The sequence below is a fragment of the Pelecanus crispus genome, chromosome 3, assembly GCF_030463565.1.
Source record: "Pelecanus crispus isolate bPelCri1 chromosome 3, bPelCri1.pri, whole genome shotgun sequence".
Classification (NCBI taxonomy): Eukaryota; Metazoa; Chordata; class Aves; order Pelecaniformes; family Pelecanidae; genus Pelecanus; species Pelecanus crispus.
In genome coordinates this window covers 99,745,120-99,771,352 of record NC_134645.1, presented here as the reverse complement: position 1 = coordinate 99,771,352, position 26,233 = coordinate 99,745,120, and the positions used below count along the sequence as shown (strand labels likewise).

General features: G+C 39.9%; 1 protein-coding gene across 1 annotated transcript in view; it reads left to right on the top strand.

Moving 5' to 3' along the window:
• ADGRB3 (adhesion G protein-coupled receptor B3) overlaps positions 1-26,233 on the top strand; it is a 479,906-nt gene that overhangs the window by 241,059 nt on the left and 212,614 nt on the right. The window contains exon 11 of the mRNA XM_075707045.1: positions 1,509-1,617. Coding sequence (XP_075563160.1) covers positions 1,509-1,617 — 109 coding nt within the window. The remainder of the gene's footprint in view (positions 1-1,508; positions 1,618-26,233) is intronic.

Below are 26,233 nucleotides of genomic sequence, written 5' to 3'. Positions count from 1 at the left end.
TTCTCTATCCTGAACCGAGCAGCTATGGATCTAGACAGATAAAACAAGATGAAGATGAAGCGCAGCATGCTGGAATTTATAGCCTCTATAGGCATTTTTTAGAGTCTGTAGTCCCAGTAGTAAAAAGAATGGGTTGAATTTTGCTCATAAAGTGAAATTTGGACATCTCACGGATATGAAGAAAAAAGCACCGTGAACAGGTCATCCATTCTTTTTCTATTGCAAAATACTGTATTACTGAAAATTGTCCTGTTCATAACAGGCCAAAACAACAAAAAATTATTTTTTATGTATGTGATACGAGCAGAATTTTTAAGCTTATTAATAACTGTTTTGACCTTTAATGCAGGTTTGATGATGTATCGTTATTGTTGAATATAACAATTTTTAATGTTTTTGTGATCATAGTAGCTTACAGCTTTGTGAATAAATTATATTTCTTGGAAATGTGCTAGTCCTTACCATTTTAAAAGTCATATCGAGAGGCTCTATTAGCAATGCAAAGGCTACTGTGGTTTATTTTAGTTCACTGTGTCCAGTTCGGGGCTCCCCAGTACAAGACATGGACATAATGGAATGAGTCCAGTGAAAAGCCATGAAGATGTTTAGGGGACTGGAACATCTGATATGCAAGGAGAGGCTGAAAGAGCTGACACTATTTTGCTTGGAAAAAAGAAATCTCAGTGGGGATCCTGTCAAAGTTAAAAAATCCTGAGGGGGGCAAGTAAAGAAGACTGAGCCAAACTCTTCTCAGTGGTGTCCAGTGACAGGACAAGAAGCAAGGGGCAAAAATTAAAATACAGCAAACTTCATTTAAATATAAGAAAAACCTTTTCACTGTTAGAGTGATTGTATGCTAGAACTTGTTGTGCAGACAGGTTCTGGGGTCTCCATCCTGGGAGATGTTCAAAATCCAGCTGGATGTGGTCTTGGGCAACCTGCTAGAGCTGATCTTTCTCTGAGCAGGGGGTTGAATTAGATGATCTCCAGAGGCCCCTTCCAACCTTAGCTATTCTATGATTCTACTACTTCACATCAGCAATGAAAATAGTATTACCAGTAACAATTTATATTACTTAAATATTGATTAAAACAACATTCAGCTGTTTGTGTCTATAGTTCTGAAGTTATTGGAGATATCTTGCAGAGGAAGGAAGAATATTTTAATTAGATTTATTCTGGAATATTAAATGCTTTAACCATTAATGAAAGTAATGGCCAGAAAATGTTTTTTTGATAAGTACAGTGACTTAGAGCAAACATTGCACAGTTCCAGGGTAAAGATGATTTCACATAGCTTTATGGGAAGTAGTATCTATTCACATGAGGACCTAATGACAAAATGGTTGTTTTACAGGGACAGAAAATGTTTGGTATTGAAACATGGGAAGAGCAGTTTGACTGTTAAGTCTCACATTTCATTTCATAGTGTTTAGATTTTATTTGAATTTGCCGCTATAGAGATTTTGATATTATAGTCAATGGCATGTCTGACCTCTCTTTGTTAGATCTATCCGGGCTCGGTGGAGTTAATGCAGGTGATTGAAGACTTTATACACATTGTTGGAATGGGAATGATGGACTTTCAGAATTCATACCTAATGACTGGAAATGTAGGTAAGAAATAGGAATTTTTTCTATCAAATTTATGATCTATTGACAATCAGAAATTGCAAGTATGTACTATAGAGTTGATGCTTCTATCACAATCCAGATTGGACTGCTCCTCCTCCTTCAGATTATCTCTGTTGCTTGGTTATCTCCTCTCTGGTTTAACACACTTCATATGCCTTACACATTGGACTTCTCCATAAACATATCTCAGATCTAAATATAAAGTTTCAGACTCTAAATAAAATTCAGAAAATACATATCAGAATACTGTGAACTGTAGATATATGTTAGAGCATTTCCAGGATATACAGTGTTTTAAATGGCAATTTAGAAAATCATGTTAATTTAGATAATAATGATATACTTACTAGCTTGAGAAATGTTAATTTTGTTGACATTATCTCTTCTAATATTCTGTTCTCCCAAAGAACAGTCTTTGCACATGTTATGGTGTGATAATAATCAGCATAGACAGATAAGCAATAATTAAAAAAAATTCTATTAGTTGACAAAATAATTTAGCTTATGGTTTCTTACATCAGTTTTTTCTACATGTGACAGTTTCAAAATTTTATTCAGATTTATTTTTCAAATTCTGGTTTTGGCACTTGAAAGCTGGAGGCAATATAATCAAATAATAACAAACATCAAATATGAAGATTCTTAGACATGAATTCCACTTATTAGTAACCATAAATGCTTCTGCAATATCACAGCATTTTATTAAAAATTCAACAAAAAAAATAGTTTGAAAAGCTCTTTTTTAAGCATTTCATCTTTGCTTAATATCTTTCTTATTCAATTAACTTTCTATAGCTGCACTTTTATAATGCCAGGAAAGTATTAGGTAGTTGTATGTAATGAACAAATTCAAAATACATGTTTGTCTGATAGCAAAAATTCTGGCACCAGTACATTCTTTTAGATTTTCAGTTAGCATCTTCCTGCATCTATATGTCAGTCAGTTCTTCAGCAAGCCATTAGAATTAGTTAGAAAATATGGTCATTTAGAAATTAGTTGGGAGAATAAAGCACAGAAATTGTTGGAATGTCCCTATTGAAAATCTAACTTGCTGTGCAATAATAAATATTTATTATTGTTGTGCAGTTCATACTTAGATTGGCAGGACTGTAAACACTAGCCCCTGTAAGGCACAGCCTTGTATTGGAGACATGTCAAAGAACTCACCAAAAAGAACTCTGACAGTCTTAAAATGTTTAAAACATTTCAGTAGGCAGTATGGGGAACTTTAGCTTTTAACCAGTGATTTATTATTTCTGTTGTTTACTGTTTGCACTGTAGTACCACTTAAGGCTTCTTCCAGTTGTCAGTCCTTCATTATGCTAGACCCTGCACAAATTTATAAAGAAAAGACACTATCTTTCTTGCAATGCCTGTTCCATGGCGTTTTTATGACAAAATAAAAAGATGAGCTTATTTAAAGTGTACAGCCCGTGCGGCTTGGCATGTTGTACTGCATTCTGATCTGTTTGTCCTCTGAAAAATGTGAAAAAAACACTGGAAAATGTTTTAAGAAGACACACGCAAATAATCTGTGTCTCTACATATTCATGGCTTCAAATACGAAACAGCAACAACATTCCAACTGAATCAGAAACTGCGCTGTGCACTGGCTAGTCTAGATAGCTGCATAATCTTACCAGTCTTTCTTTTGATGATCCTTCTCTTCCCACGTATAAGATGTTTTTGGGCACTCAGGAGTAGGTCTGTTCTGAACTATATAACCATCAAAGGGATAGAAAGAAACTGAGAAAAGTAAAATGAGTTTATAGGTTTATTCTGAGTACCTAGCTCTGTACCTTGACGTATTGGCATGAGTTTAACCTCTCTTTGCTCAGTCAACCACCAAAAAAGGACATGGTCACTGCTGTGCAAACCATTGACCACAAAACTTGAGCTCAGGTGGCATGCTGAGATGGGGGCTGAAGGTTGTTATCAGCAAGGAGTAATTTCTTATTTTCACAAACAAGGAACGAATATATCTGGAATAACTCAGTTTTAATGTAGTTATCCTCAGGGGGTGTCCTGGTTTTGGCTGGGATAGAGTTAATTTTCTTCCTAGCAGCAGGCATAGTGCTGTGTTTTGGATTTAGTAGGAGAAGAATGTTGATAACACAATGATGTTTTTAGTTGTTGCTAAGTAGTGCTTATGCTAGTCAAGGACTTTTCAGCTTCCCATGCTCTGCCAGATGCACAAGAAACTGGGAGGGGGCACAGCCAGAAGAGTTGATCCAAACTGACCAAAGGGCTATTCCATACCATATGACGTCATGCTCAGTATATAAACTGGGGGGGTTGGCGGGGAGCAGGGATCACTGCTCGGGAACTGTCTGGGTATTGGTCAGGGGGTGGTGAGCAATTACATTGTGCATCACTTGCTTTGTGTATTATTATTATTATTATTATTATTATGTTATTATTAGCATTACTATTTTACTTTATTTCAATTATTAAACTGTTCTTATCTCAACCCAGGAGTGTTTCTCACTCTTACTCCTCCAATTCTCTCCCCCATCCCATCGGGGTAGGGGGAGTGAGCAAGCAGCTGCGTGGTGCTTAGTTGCTGGCTGGGGCTAAACCACGACAAGGGGGTTGCTGTAACTGTGTCTGACAGTCTATGTACTTGGAACTTAGGGAAAGTTTATGTTGATCTCAGCTGAGAGGAATGAACTATGCAGTTGTTGTTGTCTTGTCTTAGCATTAATTCTGCTGTACCAACAAGAGTTTAAAAATGTGTGAGGTCTTGTTTATAATTTGTAATAACATTCTTGTCATTTAAGTGAGCAAACACATTCCATGCAGGAACCAGATATGTGCAGAAAGGTGGCCCAACTTTTATACATTTATCTTTAAACAGGACTATCCAATAGTTATTCCATAGTTATTTACCATAAAATATTCCCTCAGCACCTTCAGATATTTTAAATGCCTTTTGCTGTATTTTCATTTTAGAATCACTTTACAGTTCAGATAGATGAGAAAAAGGATTCAGTACCGAAGATGAACTGCTGCTTCTTATCAGAAAAAAAATCAAGTTCTGTAACAAATTCCACAGTATTGCACTGAGTTCTTGGTTTCCTTCTACTAATTTCAGTTTACAAAGTTCATTTCTGATTGAATGGCACTATAGTGGTCCATATACAATTTGAACATCTATTGGCACCACCCGATGCTCTCAGTGTACTCTTTAACAGTCCATTGTATCGTTCGATTTTCCTGGAGGCTGGTGCATGATAGGGACTGTGATATACCCACTCAGTGCCATGCTCTTTGGCCCAGGTGTCTATGAGATTGCTTTGGAAATGAGTCCCATTGTCTGACTCAATTCTTTCTGGGGTGCCACATCACCATAGGAATTGCTTTTCAAGGCCCAGGATAGTGTTCCGGGCAGTGGCATAGGGCACGGGATATGCTTCCGGCCATTCGGTGTTTGCTTCCACCATGGTGAGCACATAGCACTTGTCTTGACAGTTTTGTGGGAGTGTGGTATAATCAATCTGTCAGGCCTCATCCCATTTATATTTCAGCCACCATCCTCCATACCAGAAAGGCTTTAACCGCTTGGCTTGCTTGATTGCAACGCGTGTTTCGCATTCATGGATAAACTGTGCAATAATGTCCATGGTCAAGTCCACCCCTCGATCACAAGCCCATCTATATGTTGCATCTCTTCCTTGATGGCCTGAAGTGTCATGTGCCCACTGAGCTATAAATAGTTCACCCTTATGTTGCCAGTCCAGATCCACCAGAGCCACTTCAATCTTACCAGTCTGACCCACCTGCTGGTTGTTTTGATGTTCTTCAGTGGCGCGAATCTTGGGTACGTGAGCATCTCCATAGATGCTCACGTAAGGTACTTTTACAACCAGGTTCTCTACCCAGACAGCAGTATCTTGACATAATGCAGCAGCCCAGATGGGTTTACCTCTGTGCTGCCAGATGCTCTGCATTCATTGCTGTAACCACCCGCACAGGGCATTTGCCACATTCCATGAGTCAGTATAGAGATAAAGTACCGGCCATTTTTCTCGTTCAGCAATATCATACATGTTCAAAAAACAGGTAGATGTGGCACTTTGGGACATGGTTTAGTAGACATGGTGGTGTTGGGTTGATGGTTGGACTGATGATCTTAGAGAACCATCATGAGAAGAGGAAGAAGAGGCAGAACCCAAAATTGTGTTTGACAGATATGCTAATCTCCTGAGATCCTCCACAGATGGATTTTTTTTTCTCTTTCTTTCAAGACACAGAAGTAACTGTGGCTTAACAAGTTACTACACAACAGCCACATTGCAATGAGCGTCCATTGCACATTCTCAGCTCATGGAGTGAAAGTTACCTTAACTACATGGTAGTTTATACCAAGCCACTTTGTTATACATTTGGAAGTAGCTAAGAAGGTCCATAAAGGCAGTTGCCATGCCAATGTTAAACTTTTCAATGTGGTGGCTTTTAACTCCAAGTTTTTGTTGCTTCTGAACAAAACAGAGACTGGTTCCAAATCCAGATGATCCATTATCTGTGCTTTGGAGATTATTTAGGCAGCTCAGTCAAATCAAATGCATTTCCATTAATGCAAGGCCCATCTCCTCTTAGCTCTTCTCTCAAGGATAGAGAATATGCTATGAAAAACTTAACAAATGTAAAAGCAGCAATTTGCTTTGATCACACATGGGTGAGACAGATGGTATTTGTTTTATTTGTGTGCTCTCAGTTCTATATTATATTACTTTAAGAAATGATTAGGTGAAATAAAAGCCTCTGACAGGAGGTGGAAGCCTCCTTCCTCATCTTGCTCCTTCTCTTCTTCTTCCTCCTCCTCCACCTCCTCCTCAGGACCAGCTGAGCAGGCACAGGAAAAGGATAATGTGAAAAAATAGGAGCTTTTGCTACCACTCAGCGTCCCTGAATTAGCTGAAAGCACAGATCCACCTGTAAGGATATAATATGCAGTAGGAGAAGCTTTTAAACCATATTACCATTCTGTGTTAACTACTTGCTTTCAGTTTTCTCTGTTTTAAAAGGTGAGTTCCTGATTTTAGATCAAAGAATTAATCTTGGCTTTCAACAGGTTTTTGAACTTTTTTTGAAAGCTAAAGGCCTAAGCAGATCTACCTCAGGGTTTTGGCTGATCTGGAGTCCCATCACAGTAAATTAATAAGGGTTCTGAAGAAATGTACTAAAAGGTGGCTGAAGCGCTATCAAGTCCTTGAATTTAAAAAAAAAAAAAGCTAGACTGGAAGATTGGAGCACGACAAGCATAACTGTCTTTAAAGGTATAGGTGGAACGTGGAACTGGAAACAGGGCGCAGTATTAGGAAATACATATTTCTATGGCAGATTAGAATTCTTTTGTAAAGGAAAATATTCCCTCTGTTGTCAAATAAATTTCCTTAAGAGCAGCAACCAAAAAATAGTTAAAGGAGACTCTCTTGTCAAAAATCAAGCCTACAGCTCTCAGAAGATATTAATGAGAACACCAAATAATCTTGAAGTGCAGTGTGTTGTCATGGACATTATTTGGAACTGACAGAAAATAAACAGAGTTTTCAGCATGAGAAAAGACACTTTTTGTTAATGTTAGTTTTATGAATACTGATGTTTGAGTGATCAGTAATGTTCTAAAATATGCAGATATCACAAAGTTATTTGGACTAGTCAAAGACAGGAAAAATTGAAGATCTCCAGGGGGTTTAGCAAAACAAAAAGAAGAGGGTATCCACTGGCAGATTACATTCAGTGTTGACAGAGCATGTAAGAGGGAGTAGTTCAAACCATACATAATGTAGGAATCTGAAAGAATTCAGTAAAATCCCATGGTCACTTTTCAACGGAGCTCAGAGGAAAGAAAAGCATTAGTGTACAAAAAGAGCAGTCTAAAGAAAATACAGTTTGGTTTTTTTTTTTAATTTTCAGTAACCATCATTTGCAATACTCTTTTCAATTGAGATTATATGGTTGGGATTCATCTTTCTTACTTTAAGCACCACGAAGTTTGCCAAAGTCACCCTAAGCTTCCTTTATAGTCAAGGGAAATGACTTCTCAGGAGACCAGTTAATACCAGTTCAGACATACAAGTAAGGGCATAGGTTGCCTTCTGGAAGTTCTTCCACTGGCTACAAAGAGCCTACTGACTAGCTTAGGCTTGGATGGTTCATGTAATCTGAAGTAAAGAGGAGTGCTACTTTGTGAGCAAATGAAACCTGTGAACACAGAGAGGTACAGAGATGCACAATAAAAAAAATAACAGATTGAGAACTGGAATGATTAGAACAGATATTTGAGAACAGATTGTTAAAGGGGACTAGATGTAAACAACTGACAAGTGAATGAAAAGAGAAACTAGGCTGATATCTCTGTTTAATCTTGCTCACAGGAAAAGCAAAGATTCTTAACTAAACTATACGTTAGCACATTTAATTCTGAATGAGCATGAGGCCAAGGTCTTAAGAAGAATAAAATAAAAACAAGTAGACATCTATGTCATGAAGGCAGCTAGCTATGATATTATATGAAAAAATGAAGAGGTGTAAGCCATGATTCCATGCATAAATCAGCTTCTAACTAACAGTCTGTTATCTCTCTACTTAAAAATGGCTACTCTGACACTGGTACTCTGATGAGTAATCCGATCCAGTATAGTAATTAACATATAATTTTTCATTTAAGATTTCATATTGAGCTGCTTAGATAAGCTTTATAAATATTGGCAGAGAACAAAGTCTGATTTCTGACTTCACAGACAGTCTAGGATGCCACAGGGGAGAAAATTATTTTAAAACAGTGTCCATTGTCTTCTGTCTTTGCATACTTTCTTGTTCCCCCTTCGATCATCCATTCCATTTCATATCCATGAAATTTGTACCAAAAGGTTAAATAAACCTGTAGGCTTATGGAGTGTATCTTAAAATTTTCCAGTCCTAGCTAGAGATATGTAGAAATGTTAGTGACCGAAGGAGGTTTCAGAAGACTTAGCCACTCTAGCTATAAGACACAAGCGATGGGAACCATCCCTGCTGAGCTTTGGGAATCTTAGAAAATGAGCAGGCTGGATTTCTGTCTGTTACTGTGTGTTCATTCACTTTTTCCCAAGGTAAGATTTTTAGGACTTGTAAGTCGTAGATCCTATTCATATTCTCTAGAAACCTCTCCACATTATATGGTTCATTTACTTATCCTAATGGCGTCTGCCTAGTCTGTTTATCTTTTTTTGTATCAGAGTTAGTGTGTCTATCTTAAATGCAGCACTCGAGATCCACTGACTCATATATCATAAATATCATAGTGGCCTAAAATATACCAAGAGCCTGAATCGGTCTTAATGTTTGAAAGGGTCTTTTTTCAAATACATTAAAGAAGACAGAAAAAAAGCCACAGCACTGACATTAACTTATCCAAAGGTATAAAGGAAATGTCTAAAATTTTCAGGAAACAAGTATTTTAATAATTACATACGTATATACTCAGAATTAATTTGTTATGAAATTACTCCTTGTTCTGAGGCTGTGTAGTGCTAAAGCACAACATTGTGAACTTTAAAGTGGATATTTGTGGTTCATAAAAGTTCAGCTGGTAAAAATTCAACATTTTCTCCCAATAGAAAGAAAATTGGACCTGTCAGACAAATGAAAATGCAAATTCCATAGTATGGCCCAAAACAGCCATTCAGATCTCTCTCTTGTTTCCATCAAGTTATTCCAGAATACCTCATGTTTTCGCAAAGTAAAATTTAAGTACACAGCCTTTAAAGAACCACTGTGTGGATTGGCACTTATTATTTTTAAGAAAGTGAACAGGAATCATTCCTTGTAGTGTGTTATAGTTCATGTGTAAATGCCATTGTAATGATTAATATCATTATGTTTGGTTTTATCAAGAACAAATTTTCACAAGGAATAAATAAAGTGAAACTTGCATGGTTTTGCAATGAAATATATTCCTAATAGATATAAAACCACAAGTCCTCTTTAATTCATGGAGTATATTTATTCTCTTCAGATTTCTACCTAGCTTTTGAATAACTAGTAAAATACACATCAAAATAAGCAATATTTAGCTAACAACCTTTTCTTATATTTTACTACATAATTTTGCTGTATAGACTTTTGCCAGTTTCCATTTAATATCCCATTTCTTCTCAAAACAGCATAAAAGTGTCAGTGCCCATCATCTTCCCATTTCAGGCTAGGATCTGGCTTTTACAACTGTGTCTATTAAAATGAATCAAAAAGGACCAAATGCAGGCTTGAGAACTGTCCCACAGTTGTCCATACTGTTTAATTCCTGGCACCTGCCCAAATAATGTCAAGGCATGGTTCAGGGGATAGTCCAGGTGAGAAACCAGTCCTGGTAAGCATAATTAATGCTTTTCTCATTGCACTGTGGTGTATAGTTGGTCACACTCTGTTCTTGGACAGCAAGCGTGGTGGTCAGAGCAGTTTTAAGTTATGCCTTCTGCCCCCTGTTCTTTTCATTCATGACTTTGGCTCCTAATTCTCTTTCTTTCACACGCAGATATAGCCCACCAGTCTTTCCCGCCCCAAACCTGTAAGCTGTCAGTTGAGCAGATGCTCTATTACATGAAAGTGGGCATCTGTCACATTTCTTTCCTCATTCCTCAAAAAATCCTTCAACTCCCAAGATTCATACACAGCCAGTGTCACTCTCCTGTTTCCCTATTCTTCATTTGCTCAAACCATATGTAACAATCTTCTGGTGGCTAAAGGCTACCAGAAGAGTCAGTTTTCAGAGAAAAATAGATAAAAGAATAGGAAAACTACAGAGAAAGGTCAACTGGAATTTTTTTCATACCTTTGTATACTTCTGCTCCATATATATTCATATAATTTCCTTTGCAGCAATTCCTTGATCAGAACAATATGTTGGCTTTCAGAAGACTCAAGCTTTCTCCACTGATTAAAGGGGAAAAACTTCATGCACACTTTGAAGGTCTAGCTCATCGTGGCATCTGACTTAGTGCCTGAAGCAAATGATCGAGACCTCGTATTTCTTTCTCAATATCAAATAAGCTTATTAAATGGTTCACATTCCCTGAAAACTTAGCTGTGAACAGTGCATAAAAGAGTAGATTTTTCCGCTTTCTTTTCTAAAACTGCATACTCAGTGATCCTGAGGAAGTACAGCTCTCAGTTACTTAAGATTAAAAATGGCTAATATCAAGGGAATGTCTATATGAATCTTTATCAAACAATCTTCACAAATGTAGATAAAAACTAAACTTAATTCCATGGCTATATTCTAAGTAATACTCATAATTCAGTAGTTAATTTTATGTATATGATTTATTAATTATCCTTAAAGTTAAAGCTAAATAAATTAACCATTCAGTATTTTTAAATGGGTGCTATAGGAAACTGGAATAATCTAAGGTGTTTCCCTTCACTACCTTATATTAAGTAAGATACAGTGGAGTAAAATGTTCTAAAGAAATTGAAACTATAATACATGCACACATCCAGGCTTCAGTCTAAATAAAAAACCCTGCCTCCAACTGAATTCAGCCCCCCGAGCTGGAAGACAGGGACGGAGAGTAGAATAAACCCCCCATAATCCAGGAGGAAGCAGCTGACCACCTGCTACACCACCTGGACACTCACAAGTCTATAGGGTTCAATGGGATCCACCCGAGAGTACTGAGGGAGCTGGCAGAGGAGCTTGCCAAGCCACTCTCCACCATCTATCAGCAGTCCTGGTTAACAGGGGAGGTCCCAGATGACTGGAGGCTTGCCAATGTGATGTCCATCTACAGGAAGGGCTGGAAGGAGGATCTGGAGAACTACAGGCCTGTCAGCCTGACCTCAGTACCAGGGAAAATAATGGAGCGGTTCATCTTGAATACACTCAACAGGCAAGTGCAGGTCAACCAGGGGATCAGGCCCAGCCACCATGGGTTCATGAAAGGCAGATCCTGCTTGACCAACCTGATCTCCTTCTATGACGTGGTGACCTGCATAGTGGATGAGGGAAAGGCTGTGGATGTCATCTACCTCGACTTTAGTAAAGCCTTTGACACAGTCTCCCATAGCATTCTCCTTGGGAAGCTGGCAGCTCATGGCTTGGACGGGCGTACTCTTCGCTGGGTAAAAAACTGGCTGGATGGCCGAGCCCAGAGAGTAGTGGTGGATGGAGTTTATCCAGTTGGTGACCAGTCACAAGCGGTTTTTCCCGAGGGCTCTGTTTTGGGGCCAGTTCTGTTTAATATCTTTATCGATGATCTGGATGAGGGGATTGAGTGCACCCTCAGTAAGTTTGCAGATGACACCAACTTGGGTGGGAGTGTAGATCTGCTGGAGGGTAGGATGGCCCTGCAGAGGGACCTGGAAAGGCTGGACTGATGGGCTGAGGCCAACTGGATGAGGTTTAACAAGGCCAAGTGCCGGGTCCTGCACTTCGGGCACAACAACTCCACACAATGCTACAGGCTTGGGGAAGCGTGGCTGGAAAGCTTCCCTGTGGAAAAGGACCTGGGGGTGTTAGTTGACATCCGGCTGAACATGAGCCAGCAGTGTGCCAGGTGGCCAAGAAGGCCAACAGCATCCTGGCTTGTATCAGGAATAGTGTGGCCAGCAGGAGCAGGGAAGTGATTGTCCCCTTGTACTCATCACTGGTGAGGTCGCACCTGGAATCCTGTGTCCATTTTTGGGCCTCTCACTACAAGAAAGACATTGAGGTGCTGGAGCGTGTCCAGAGAAGGGCATCGAAGCTGGTGAAGGGTCTAGAGCACAGGCCTTATGAGGAGCAGCTGAGGGAACTGAGGTTGTTTAGCCTGAAGAAAAGGAGGCTGAGGGGAGACCTTATCGCTCTCTACAACTACCTGAAAGGAGGTTGTAGTGAGGTGGGTGTTGGTCTCTTCTCCTAAGTAGTTAGCGATAGGATGAAAGGAAATGGCCTCAAGTTGCATCAGGGGAGGTTTAGATTAGACACTAGGAAAAATTTCTTTACGGAAAGAATGATCAAGCATTGGAACAGGCTGCCCAGAGAGATGGTGGAGTCACCATCCCTGGAGGTGTTCAAAAAACAGGTAGACGTGGCACTTTGGGACATGGTTTAGTAGGCATGGTGGTCTTGGGTTGATAGTTGGACTGATGATCTTAGAGATCCTTTCCAACCTTAATGATTCTATTCTAGTTTTACTTTCATTAAAAAATAGTCCAGCCACCAAGCCAAGAAACATGAAATTAATTATTACTCTACCCTTAGTTGATTTAGTGGTGGACTTGGTAGTGTTAGGTTAATGGTTGGACTTGATGACCTTAAAGGTCTTTTCCAACCTAAATGATTCTATGATTCTATGATTGTATGAATTAGAAAGCAGTATCTGCAGCCCATTTGTGGAAATAACTTTACAGCATTTCGGTATAGGTATCTTAGATTTTTGCATCATTCCTAAATGTCTACCTATGTAAACTCTTTTCTGAATCATTCTGGTTATAGAACCCTTTTTACGTTGAGCAATTAAAAGCTTGCATTTTCTAAAGGAATCAGCTGTTTTATGACAGGCCATTTTTTAACAGGTGCACTTAAGTGTTGCCCTGAGAAATTACATATCCGAGTTTATTTACTCCTTTGCCTTGGATAGCTGCATCTTTAGGTGATTCCCAACAATTTCTGAGTAGAATGAGGTTTAAGGGGATAGAAATTAAGAGTCTGTGGTGGTAGCTTTCAGTTAATGGGGTAAATGCACACCCAAGAGAGCATTATCTTTTCATATTAAGGTAATGCCAAGAGGCAACAATCATATTCAGTGACGTATTGTGTCAAGATACTCCAGACAATATCATCCTCCCTTTAAGCTGGGGAGGCCCCAAAGTGTCACAGTCCAATAACAAGATGCAATTCTGCACATATTGATGACTCATTATGGGATTTTTGTGTCCCTGTAGGGCAGTCACTGCAAGAGCATCCAGCCATCATCAAGTGGTACATTAGCTAGAGGTGGTCAGCTAGAGATTGTGTGGCTAAGTACTGTAAATAACAGAGTTATCCCTCAGTTTTAATGAATTCTGTGGGGTTTTGTTGCTCACTCACTACTGAAAATGAAAGGATGATTAATGATTAATAACAATTAATGATTCCTAGTTTTTATTTTCATTATAAATGATCCAGCCACCAAGCCAGGAGACATGAAATTGCTACTCTGCGCTTAATTGGTTTAGTGGTGGACTTGGTAATGCTAGGTTAATGGTTGGGCTGGATGATCTTAAAGTTCTTTTCCAACCTAAATGATTCTGTGATTCTAAGGAACATTAAACAGCATTAAAGTAAAAACCTACAAAAAATAAATTAGTTAAAATAGGAATAAAAACAAAGAATCATACTTTCAGCTCGTAAAAACTAGCAGAACTCAGTGGAAATAGACTGATTTCCTATCTGAGACTCTGGAGTCTGCAGACAATATTACTTACAAAGACTTAAGACAGCTACTTGCAGTGTGTCAGAGAGAGGTCTATTACCCAAAAATTAGCTCCATTGTGAATGTGGAGGTAGCATGGTTTATACCAAGCTAAGGATGTGGCATACCAGATGCTAAAGTTTTATATAATTTTGTGGCTTTTCAGGAAAAAAACCCCAACCAACCAATCAAAAAAAACAAAAAAAAAGAAACAACAATAAAAAACACCAAACAAACAAACAAAAACAGAAAAGAGGGGGAAAAGAACTTCTATCTAGAATATTAGACAAATCAACCTGCTGTGTTGAAAATGTATACGATTTCTTCAGTGACAATTGTAGGCTTTAATTCCAAATAGCAGTACAGATCTGTCTCTTTCAAACTGCATAGCCTGAAAGCAACATAACAATTAAGGTAACAAACTGGATAAGCATTTTTTATTTTTCAAGTCAGTTTTGTGAGGGTGTTACTGGATTATTAATATCAGAGAAAAGTATCTTTATGGTAAATAATTCCTTTGGCAGTGGAATTATAAGATATTGTTGAGATCAAACTTCATAGACTCATAATCATAGAATTGTTTACATTGGAAAAGACCTTTAAAATCATCAAGTCCAACCTTTAACATAGCACTGCCAAGTCCACCACTAAACTGTGTCCCTAAGCACCACATCCACATGTCTTTTAAATACCTCCAGGGATGGGGACTCAACCACTTCCCCGGGCAGCCTGTTCCAATGCTTGACTACCCTTTCTGTGAAGAAATTTTTCCTAATTTCCAGCCTAAACCTCCCCTGGCGCAGCTTGAGCCCATTTCCTCTCGTCCTATTGCTAACTACTTGGGAGAAGAGACCAACACCCACCTCACTACTACCTCCTTTCAGGTAGTTGTAGAGAGCGATAAGGTCTCCCCTCAGCCTCCTCTTCTCCAGGCTAAACAACCCCAGTTCCCTCAGCCGCTCCTCATAAGGCCTGTGCTCCAGACCCTTCACCAGCCTTGTTGCCCTTCTCTGAACACGCTCCAGCACCTCAATGTCTTTCTTGTATTGAGGGACCCAAAACTGGACACACTGAGGTGCAGCCTCATCAGTGCCGAGTACAGTGGTCAATCACTTCCCTGCTCCTGCTGGCCACACCATTCCTGATACAAGCCAGGATGCTGTTGGCTTTCTTGGCCACCTGGGCACACTGCTGTGTAATGCCATGTAAACATATGCAGATATAATTCTGAGTAATTATGTTTCTGTCTGTGTAAATTTTTTTTTTTTTTTTAATACGGAGAGTCGGACTTCAGTATATGGACCAAAGATACTATGTATGTATCTGCAATTCTGTTAAGATCAGATTGTATAATGGTAACAGAGATAACCATGTCAGTAAGATCAGTTCAAGGCATCCCAAAGCATCCATGTGCTGTGTTTGTTAAAATCAAGAACAGGGTCTGAAAGTTATGAAGTATATTTTGTGATTTCTGAACCCGTAAGTTCACTCATTTCATGGGGTTTTTTTTTGTTTTGTTTTGCTTTCCCTTGACTTCAGCTGTGAGTTTTAGGACCCTATTTACTGCTCTGGGTCAGGGCTGAGATAGAGGATCTTTGTTGAGGTCTGTGATATAAATCAGAGGACTGTTCTACTACGGATGAATATAGATTTTTCTCACCTTGAAAAATTTGAGGAGGAACTCTGTAAAAGATTATTTTTTTTCCTTTTTTTTTTTTCTTCCTCTAAGTCTCCTTTACAGTGGGAAGAAAAACTTTTTCTCATTCAAAAAATATGGTACAGCTCTGTGGCCTGCAGTGTTTGAACTGTACTGGATGCGAGGAGCATAAATGCTTAAATTGCCCTGCAGTGGTGCCAAATAGCTTGATATTGTTGTGGTTGCTTTTCTTTTTTTGTTTTAACAAACACTCTTCACATGCAGGGAGTCATGTAATCAGCCATAGGCAGCATTCCTCTGTAAATATTGTAAGAATATAGTTTGGGAAATGGTCTTATAGAAAGGATATTTGATCTCATTACATGAATGATTTTTCGTATAATCTGTGGTTCAAAGCTTATGTTGTTCTCTAATGATTATTATTTTGTGAAATTTTTTTTTTTAACTTACAAGCTCTTCCACTTTTAGTGTCAGTTACATTAGCTAATAGTAGTGTAAGTTATATATCATTTTTTGTAATAAATTGTTATTAAAATCTTATGGCCTTGTACTATCTTCCGTTATGTAGTAGTCAAGTATCTTGAAAGGAGGTAGATTTCAAGTAAATCTGTGGGAAAATAGGTATTAGTATAGTAACTTGTCCAGAAAATCCTGTCTCTGGTCATGGTTTAGTCTACTCTACCCTTAATTGGTTTAGTGTGGACTTGGTAATGTTAGGTTAATGGTTGGACTGGATGATCTTAAAGGTCTTTTCCAACTTAAACGATTCTATGATTCTATGTTGTAGAGCAGCATAGCTGGAATGTGAGCTGATCTCAAAGACAAATACTTGGAAACCCATTCATATGTGTATAAATGGTACCCTCTGGTGAAACATATTTCCTCCCTATATTGGCACCAAAATCTCATCTCCAATAAAGCAGAGGAATGAAAAGAGACTTGCCTGCCCAAGGCAAAGAAACTGTGGGACAGTCATCAGGATGATTGAGCCTTCAGGGATTGGCAGTCAGGCAGGCTGCTGCATCTGCACATACAAGACTTCTCCCATTTCTGAGGGAAAGATTTACAAAAAATACAGCGAGCTTATCCCCTCCTTTCTCATTTTTACCTCAAGAGAGTACAATATGTTCATAAAGATTAAAGGGAATGTCTCATTTTGCCATTAGGTGTCTTAGATTGTTCATTGCAGAAGCATAGAATGAATGTTTTTAATGCTCATTTAGCTTTGAAAATTGCATCACTATCTAGGCTATGAAAAATAATGGTCTCCATTCACAGTCAACAATGCACAAAGAAAAGTTAATTTCTGCAAAATGACTGTCATTTAACTTTACCAAATTGAACTTATACCTGTTTCTTGGATGAATAGTTCCACTACTGGAAAACATGGCTGGTGATTTTATACCACATCAAGTATTTTACATTCCTGGTTGTATTAGAAATAATTTTCAGAAGTTAAAATTATAGATATCCAAACGTCTCATAAACTGAGAAGATAGAGACTGCACATCAATAGGGTAAGACATCCAAATATGGCACTAGTTCATCTACTTAGAAACGGTATTCAACAGCAGAGCTCAGAGGCGTTTGAGATGTTTATATTTATACTGTTTATCATTTTATTTGACAAGATATCAGAGAGAGGTTGCTGAATATATGTGTTTGTTCTTTGAATGTACTTGAAGCATGCATTTAGGAATTTTCTCTTAAAGCTTGGAAAATAAGGAGGTACGTAACTGTAGGAATTTGGTCATTGTTCCTTCTTGTAGGCATTTGTTAGAATATTTTCTTCTGTTCATTATTTTGTTAATCTTTAAATTATCTAACAGCATATTTATTCATGAGCTTTTTAATATACGGTTTGAGGGAGTTTCTGTCTAGTGAGTCACATACATGCTTTTTATGGATTTTTTTTCCTATGGATATACTTTCTATTGATAACACCAGCTGCTAGATCCAAATTTTTACCTGTCACTCAGCATTGTCTGTGCACACATTAATCTGCACTGTCACTAGTTCTAGCAATGTTTAAAGTCTCTCCTAGCTTCCTAGCTGTAGCTGTACATGAAATGGGATTGTTCAACCTGCAATTTTTTTCTTTTTTTTTTTTTTTTTTTTTAAGATCTTTTTTAGATTTAGTGCTTCACTGGAACAAAGCCAAACCTTCCAAAACCAGATTAAATAAAGTGATGTTACCTCCCAGCTGTGGTGGACAGTTATCACAGACTGTCTGACAAGCAAAGAATTGCTGCATTGCCAAAACACTATTTTGTGTCTTCACAGCATTTGAACTTCTTGGTGCTACAAAACATAGGACTCAGTGTTTATATGCTCATCTTAATCTTTCATGTTGAAGTAGTTTCATTTAGTATAAGTATCTAAATGGGTAGGATTTTTTTTCATTCAGATCAAGTCTATAGTACATTGAAGTTTGGACTAAAGGAGAAAATGATTCTGTAGTTGGTGGGTAGGGTTTTCTCAGGAATATAAGAAAAGCAAGGTCAAGTTACTGTTCCAGTGAGGTTTCTTTTTTCTCAGTATAATCATTTGGGCCGAGACTGAATTTAATCTGTGACAGAAAGAACTAAAAATGAAGGAAGGCATAATATAAAAATTCCATAAACATAACCTAAATATAGTAGGTCACTATTATAAAGACCAAGGAATTACTTATTAAAACATACTTGCAGGTTTTGTTTAAGGGCTTCCATCCCCCTCTTCTCCTGTCTTGTATATAATTTCCAATCTTATATACCTCCGTTGAATAATAATATTTTCTTATTCCTATTAATGTGATTAAACCAGCTGTTTCACTTAACTGATTTTACTTCTTGTATTGCTTATGCTAAATTCTCATCAGTTCTATTTTTAAAGTTTACGTGAATGTTGGTGTAAGTTTTGGAAAAAAAATTCTTCTATGTCCAATTAATTCCTTGCTCCCAGCAGTGCAACCAGTATGTTGTCTCAGCACATGCACTAAAAGTCTCATTTGCTGAATGATGACATTAAGTACCTTTTGAAAATGCTTCATTATCATTCAAATATCCCTTTGCAACAAACGTAGTGCAACTGTAGAACTCAAATGTTTAAATCATCAAGATTGAATTAATAGCCACAGTTCATATCAAGATAGGTCCAGATTATGCTGTCCACATCTGTGCTTCTGCAAAAAAGTTACTGCTTTGAAATATTATCAAATAACTGAGCATCCTTACACTGACCCTTAACTTTGTTCCTCTTTCGTTCAGTTTAGAAATTTTGTTATGAATGTTTGTCACCAGAGTGCAGTTAGTTTGGTTTCCAATAAAGCACCATTTAGATGTTTTGGGATTAGGGACAGAAAACCAATGTAGTACATCAAAAAAATTCTATAAAAGCAATAGCACTGTAAAAACTACACAGAGCAGAGAGGCGAAAATAACTAAAGGAAAAAAAATTTCTTCCCAGCATCCTGTAAAATAGTGTTTGTTGAGTAACAATGCTATAATCAGGATATGGTGGGAAAAAAGGATAATATAAAATAGCACTTTTTGATTACCCTGTTCTCTAGGGAATGATTTGTACTAGGAAAGCCACCTTGACTGTGGATTATAATTTGTAAGTAGTCAAATACTATTGGAAGGCAAGAAATATTTTTTTTTTTCTGGCTATGCCCTAGACCTGATTGTGGAGATAATGGCAGTTATCCCAAATATGGCATGGCAGTAGTAGCAAAACTGGACTCGGGTGTAGAATACTTAGTGCTGAATGATTTTGCAAAACTAAAAGTATAGATTATTTTCAAACAGAATTTGCAGAAATTTTCAGTAAATTAATAGCTTCTCTGACATGTAAATTCAGTCACTCTGTGTTAGAGCTTTCAGGTAGAGAAATTAATTAAAGCAATTGCATTTTGTTGTTGGGTCCCAAAAAATATAGTTCAGCAGAAAACAAAAATTCCATCCATGCTTCTTATTTCTGTGTTTCACATTCATGATATCCCATTTAAAAATAATTCACCATGATATTTTATGAAATAAAATGAGCAAACAGTCTGGAGTAAACTTTTCCTTTCCACTTTATGTCATAGATATAATTGTGTTTTCTGGAGCATTGCACATTATAGAATCAAATTTTAACTTTATAGAGCTTCTACCCACAGGTAATATTTCCAGGAAATAAGGGATAGTTAGCCAAAGCAGTATAGTTTCAGTTTGGGGGACTCCTATTCTGAATATATAATTCATAAACATACTGCAATTAACAGCACAAGAAATTAAAGAAATAACAATAGCAATAAAACCAAAATCTGTATTGGAATAACTGTAGTAGAAAATAGGTTGCAGATAAGATGTAGTGCCAAAGAGACAGCAGAATCATATCAGGTGTATATGTTAGTAATGCAAATGTTGCAGAGCCAGGCATGGTGATGGCTCCTTTTGATGGCGTCTGTTGTACCTCAGGAAAACCAGAGAAGATTTTTTCTCATTCACGGTAGTTTCTACATATTAGCTGTCCAAAGTGGTAGTTCCTTACCGCATGTAAAAGCAAAACTGAAGACACTGTAAGGACAGCTGAAAAGTTGGTCGTTTTAAGAATTACAAGCCTATCTGCTGCAGGTATCATGCTACGTTATCTCTTGAGATAAATATTTTGACCAGATTATATGATTAACTTTGGCACTGAGCTCAGCAATAATGTGCTTGCATTTTGTGTACTCAGTCACAGGCTGAGTGTTAATCCAGTATTCCTAAAATGCAGCTTAAGCTCACTATGCAATATATACAAAATTAATCTGAATTTTTAAAATCCTGAGAAGGCAACCCAAGCAACCATAATTAGGCATCTCTATCTTTCTCTGTCAACTACACTCAAAATTAATGGACATGTAAGGCACCTGAATTCAGACAAGAGAAACAGTAATGGTATAACATTTTACTTAGTTGGCTAGTTGACTTGATTTTCATTCCTTTCTCAGCTGCTTGGATTTTTTTGATTCCTCCTCTCACAGCTTTCATAAGCGTGAAAAGCCTCTCATTTGGGGGAGTGGGAGGGAAGAAGCAGGGGATGCTGGAGATGGGATGACCAGAATTGGATAACAAGAGCTGAGCACAAGGTCCACATGCCATAGTGATTCATGTGATTGCGTTATAACAGCTCATAATAACCAAGCTCTGTCATTCTTTATAGGCCCAATTTTCTAGTTAGATGTTTTTTAAAGCACCTCCTCATTGTGCAGTTGTTTTATTGAAATGACCATAATAACTCTGAGATATTTCTCTTGAGTTATTATAGTTAATTTAGAATTCAACAATGTGAACAAGTAAATCAAACTCAGTCTAATTAGTATTACTTACTACTTATATTGGATAGTGTCTGTATGTCCCACTGAGGTACTGAGTTTTCGTTGTGCCATGCATGATGTAAACAATCTAAATAAAGTATGTGTACATTATCCTGACAATTAGATTTCGCAGTGCCCCCGGACAACTTTTTACAATCCCTTAAGCAAATCTTAATCCACTTTATCTCCTCCATGGAGAACATTCAAGATGAATTAGACATGCCTCCAGAAAACAAAGACCTAGTTATGAATTCCTGTGAGGAAGGTTAGAATCATGGCTTGAACATGAAACAGAGACACAGGAGACCTGTGTTTCTGTAACAGTTCTGCTTCAGATTTTCTGTATGACTCTGCTCAAGCCTATCTTGAAGGCATTTGTTTACTGGGTAGACATTGCAGCACCTGCTTATCAGATGCTGGGTTCAGGGAGAAGCAAGAGTGGGCTGCTCTTGCTGGGGAAACCAGAAGGCAGCAGGGCATGCCAAGTGGCCTCACTGGCAAAGGCGAGGTCCCACAGCACCCAAACAAGACGAGGAAAGGAGCTCTGTGATGGTAGCCAGGCCTAGATAATATTCCAGATCACCAGAGTCCATAGTGATGAGGCAGATCTGATGTCACTCCAGGAAGTCAAGTCACAGCATCAGGGTCAGGACCCGGTCCAGTGGTGGTGTCCAGCTAACAGTCCAGTGGTCTCCAGGCAAGCCCATGGTGAAAAGGCAGGTCCAATGCCACTTGACCTTGACACCAAATCCACAAGTCAAGGTTCAGACAACCAAAATACATGCACAGTCACAGATGATTCACCTTAAGTGTAGCTCCTGAGTGAAGGGGCATGGACCCCCACTTCTCACAGCCCTTTTCACAGTAGTTTCATCTAAGTTACAAAGCTGCATCATATCAGAGATGATTTTGAGCATGGGCAGGTAAAGCTGTAGAGGTGTGTGTGTGATGGGGATGCACTGGCTTATAACAGCTAGGTCTCCAGGTTGAATACAAAACTCAAAATAGAAGATAACCACTAGAGAAGTAATTTGATGCTGACCAGGAAATGCTAAGCTTATGACTGAATTCTTTCTGTTTCCTAAGTTAGTAGAGTCAAGAATTTAGTAAAGCACTAATCTGAGACATCTTTCAATTATCTGGGATGAATTAAGCAAACCTGCTTTTCTTCTGAATCCTTGGCTTATGTATTGTGCCTGTTGTCAAATGAGTATTCAAACACAGCTTTGGTCCTCCTTTCCTCCTAGATAGCTCAGGTTTTCGTGGTGATGGCCTTGAATCCTAATGGATATTCTAATCCAAGGTGAGAAAGGTATGGTTTATAATTCCTTCAGATAGGGATCCCCTCTTCAGAAGGGGACCTGATTGCACGCAGATCTTCCTAATTCAAGTATTGAAAACATTAGATCAGTAGTCTAACAGGCAGTGTTAGACCAGCAATGCTTTCTCTGACTTGGCCAGGTTTTAAAAAAGAAAGCAACTGCAGATACATTTGATCAGGGGACCAGTCTGGTCAGTAAACATAGCTACAGGCTTGAGCTTATTGAGGACCTTACCTACTGTTCTAATTTCTCAATCTTAATGAAGCCAAAGTATAAAGAAAACACTGAGATGCTCTGATTGGAACACTTCTGGGAAGGCACGTGGAGAAATTTGTACATGCCTGGTGAATTGTTGTAAAAAATGGGGGGCACCTACAAGCATTTTCTCCATATCTACTGTTTTGCGGGATATGACTTTTAATCAGTGTGGTTGGTTGACCCTGGCTGGATGGCAGGTGCCCACTAAAGCCACTCTATTGGTCCCCTCCTCAGCTGGACAGGGGAGAGAAAATATAATGAAAGGCCCATAGGTTGAGAAAAGGACAGAGAGAGATCATTCACCAATTACTGTCATGGGCAAAACAGACTCGACTTGGGGAAAATTAATTTGAGAGTAGGATAATGACAAATAAAAACTAGATGTGAAGGGGGAGGGTGAATGTACCAGGCTTGCCTGTGACAAGCTGTGGGATGGTATGCAATGGTTAGAGGGACGGGGTGCTACTGTGAGCCCCCAACCTGTTGCGCAGAGGCATGATGGGGACACCGCAGCACAGTTGAAGTCTGGCAGAGATGAGCTGGGGGCTCCTGAGATAGTTAGAGCTCACAAGGAAACCTTCGTGAAACACCCCAAGGGAAATAAGGGATGTTCCACTAAGAAGGTGACATGGCCAACAGCCCAGATGAAATGCCTCTACATGAATGCACGCAGCATGGGCAACAAACAGGAGGAGCTGGAAGCTGCTGTGCTACTAGACAGCTACGACCTGATTGCCATAACTGAAACCTGGTGGGACGAATCCCATGACTGGAATGTGGCTATTGATGGCTACAGGCTCTTCAGAAGGGACAGGCGAGGAAGGAGGGGCGGAGGCGTTGCCCTCTACTTAAAGAAATCAATACAGTGTGAAGAGCTGTCCCTGAAGAATAGCCACGAGCAGGTCGAAAGCTTATGGGTAAGAGTCAGAGACAGAGGCAACAAAGGGAACCTTGTGGTTGGTGTCTACTACAGGCCTCCTGATCAAGGGGAGCCTGCTGATGAAGCCTTCTTCCTCCAGCTCCGGGAGGCTTCGTGCTTGCAGACTCTTGTCCTGCTGGGGGACTTCAACCACTGTGACATTTGCTGGAAAAGAAACACGGCGAGCTGTAGGCAATCCAGGAGATTCCTGGAATGCATGGACGACAACTTCCTAAGCCAGGTAATAGACACACCTACCCGAGGGGACGCGATACCGGATCTGATGGTCACCAATGCAAGTGAGCTCATCAGTGACATCAAGACTGGAGGCAGCTTGGGCTGCAGTGATCACGCATTGGTGGAGTTCACGCTCCTGAGGGACATGGGAAAAGCAAGGAGTACAGTCAGGACACTAAATTTTAGGAAAGCAAACTTCCAGCTCTTCAAGGAGTTAGTCAGAAGGACTCCCTGGGAGACGGTCCTCAGGGACAGGGGAATGGAACAGAGTTGGCAGATCTTTAAGGACACCTTCCATAGAGCACAAGAGCTATCATTCCCCAAGTGTAAAAAATCAGGCAAGGAAGGGAAGAGACCAGCATGGCTGAGTCAAGACCTGCTGGTCAATCTAAAGAGTAAGAGGGAACTGCACAGGCAGTGGAAGCAGGGACAGGTGTCCTGGGGTGGGGGGAATACAGGGAAACGGCCCAGTTGTGTAGGGAGGAGGTCAGGAAGGCCAAGGCGAGGATGGAGCTGAATTTGGCAAGGGACGTAAAAAATAACAAGAAGGGCTTCTACAGGTATATCAACCAGAAAAGGAAGGTTAAAGAAAGCGTACCCCCCTTGATGAACAAAAAAGGCGAACTTGTATCAACAGACGAGGAGAAGGCTGAGGTACTCAACAACTTCTTTGCCTCGGTCTTCACCGGCAACCTCTCTCCTCACCCCTCCCGAATCGATGGACCACAAGATGGGGACCAGAGGGGTAGAGCCCCTCCCACTGTAAGGGAAGATCAGGTTCGAGACCACCTGAGGAACCTCAATGTACACAAGTCTATGGGACCTGATGAGATGCATCCCAGAGTCCTGAGGGAATTGGCTGATGTAGTTGCCAAGCCACTCTCCATGATATTTGAAAAGACATGGCAGTCCGGTGAAGTCCCTGCTGACTGGAAGAAGGGGAATGTTGTGCCCATTTTTAAAAAGGGAAGAAAGGAGGACCCTGGGAACTATCGATCTGTCAGCCTCACCTCTGTGCCTGGGAAGATCATGGAGCAGATCCTCCTAGAAGCTATGCTCAAGCACATGGAGGACAGGGAGGTGATTCGAGACAGCCAGCACGGATTCACCAAGGGCAAGTCCTGCCTGGCCAACCTAGTGGCTTTCTATGAAGGAGTAACTGCATCAGTGGACAAGGGAAAAGCAATGGATGTCATCTACTTGGATTTCTGTAAAGCGTTCGACACAGTCCCCCACAACATCCTTCTCTCTAAATTGGAGAGATATGGGTTTGATGGGTGGACTGTTCAATGGATAAGGAATTGGCTGGATGGTCGCATCCAGAGGGTCATGGTCAATGGCTCAATGTCCACATGGAGACCGGTGACAAGTGGGGTCCCTCAGGGGTCCGTACTGGGACCGGTGCTATTTAACATCTTCATCAATGACATAGACAGTGGGATCGAGTGCACCCTCAGCAAGTTTGCAGATGACACCAAGCTGAGTGGTGCTGTTGACACACCAGGAGGATGAGATGTCATCCAAAGGGACCTGGACAAGCTGGAGAGGTGGGCCTGTGTGATCCTCATGAGGTTCAACAAGGCCAAGTGCAAGGTCCTGCACCTGGGACGGGGCAACCTCCAATATCAATACAGGCTGGGGGATGAAGAGATTGAGAGCAGCCCTGCGGAGAAGGACTTGGGGGTACTGGTGGATGAAAAGCTGGACATGAGCCGGCAATGTGCACTTGCAGCCCAGAAAGCCAACTGTATCCTGGGCTGCATCAAAAGAAGCGTGACCAGCAGGTCGAGGGAGGTGATTCTCCCCCTCTACTCTGCTCTGGTGAGACCTCACCTGGAGTACTGCGTCCAGCTCTGGGGCCCTCAGCACAAGAAGGACATGGACCTGCTGGAGCGGGTCCAGAAGAGGGCCACAGAAATGATCCGAGGGCTGGCGCACCTCTCCTATGAGGCCAGGCTGAGAGAGTTGGGGTCGTTCAGCCTAGAGAAGAGAAGGCTGCGAGGAGACCTTATTGCCGCCCTTCAGTACTTAAAGGGGGCCTATAGGAAGGATGGGTGCAATCTTTTTAGCAAGGCCTGTGCCTGTTGTGACAGAACAAGGAATAATGGATTTAAACTAAAGAAGAATAGAGTTAGACTAGACATAAGGAAGAAATTTTTTACAATGAGGGTGGTGAAGCACTGGCACAGGTTGCCCAGAGAGGTGGCAGAGGCCCCATCCCTGGCAACATTCAAGGTCAGGTTGGCTGGGGCTCTGAGCAACCTGATCTAGTGAAAACTGTCCCTGCTCACTGCAGGGGCGTTGGGCTAGATAACCTCTAAAGGTCCCTTCCAACCCAAAGTATTCTATGATTCTATGAAAAACTAAATCTTAAAACACCTTCCCCCCCACTCTTCTCTTCTTCCCAGGCTTGACTTTACTCCCAAATTCTCTACCTCCTCCCCGCTCAGCAGCACAGAGAGACA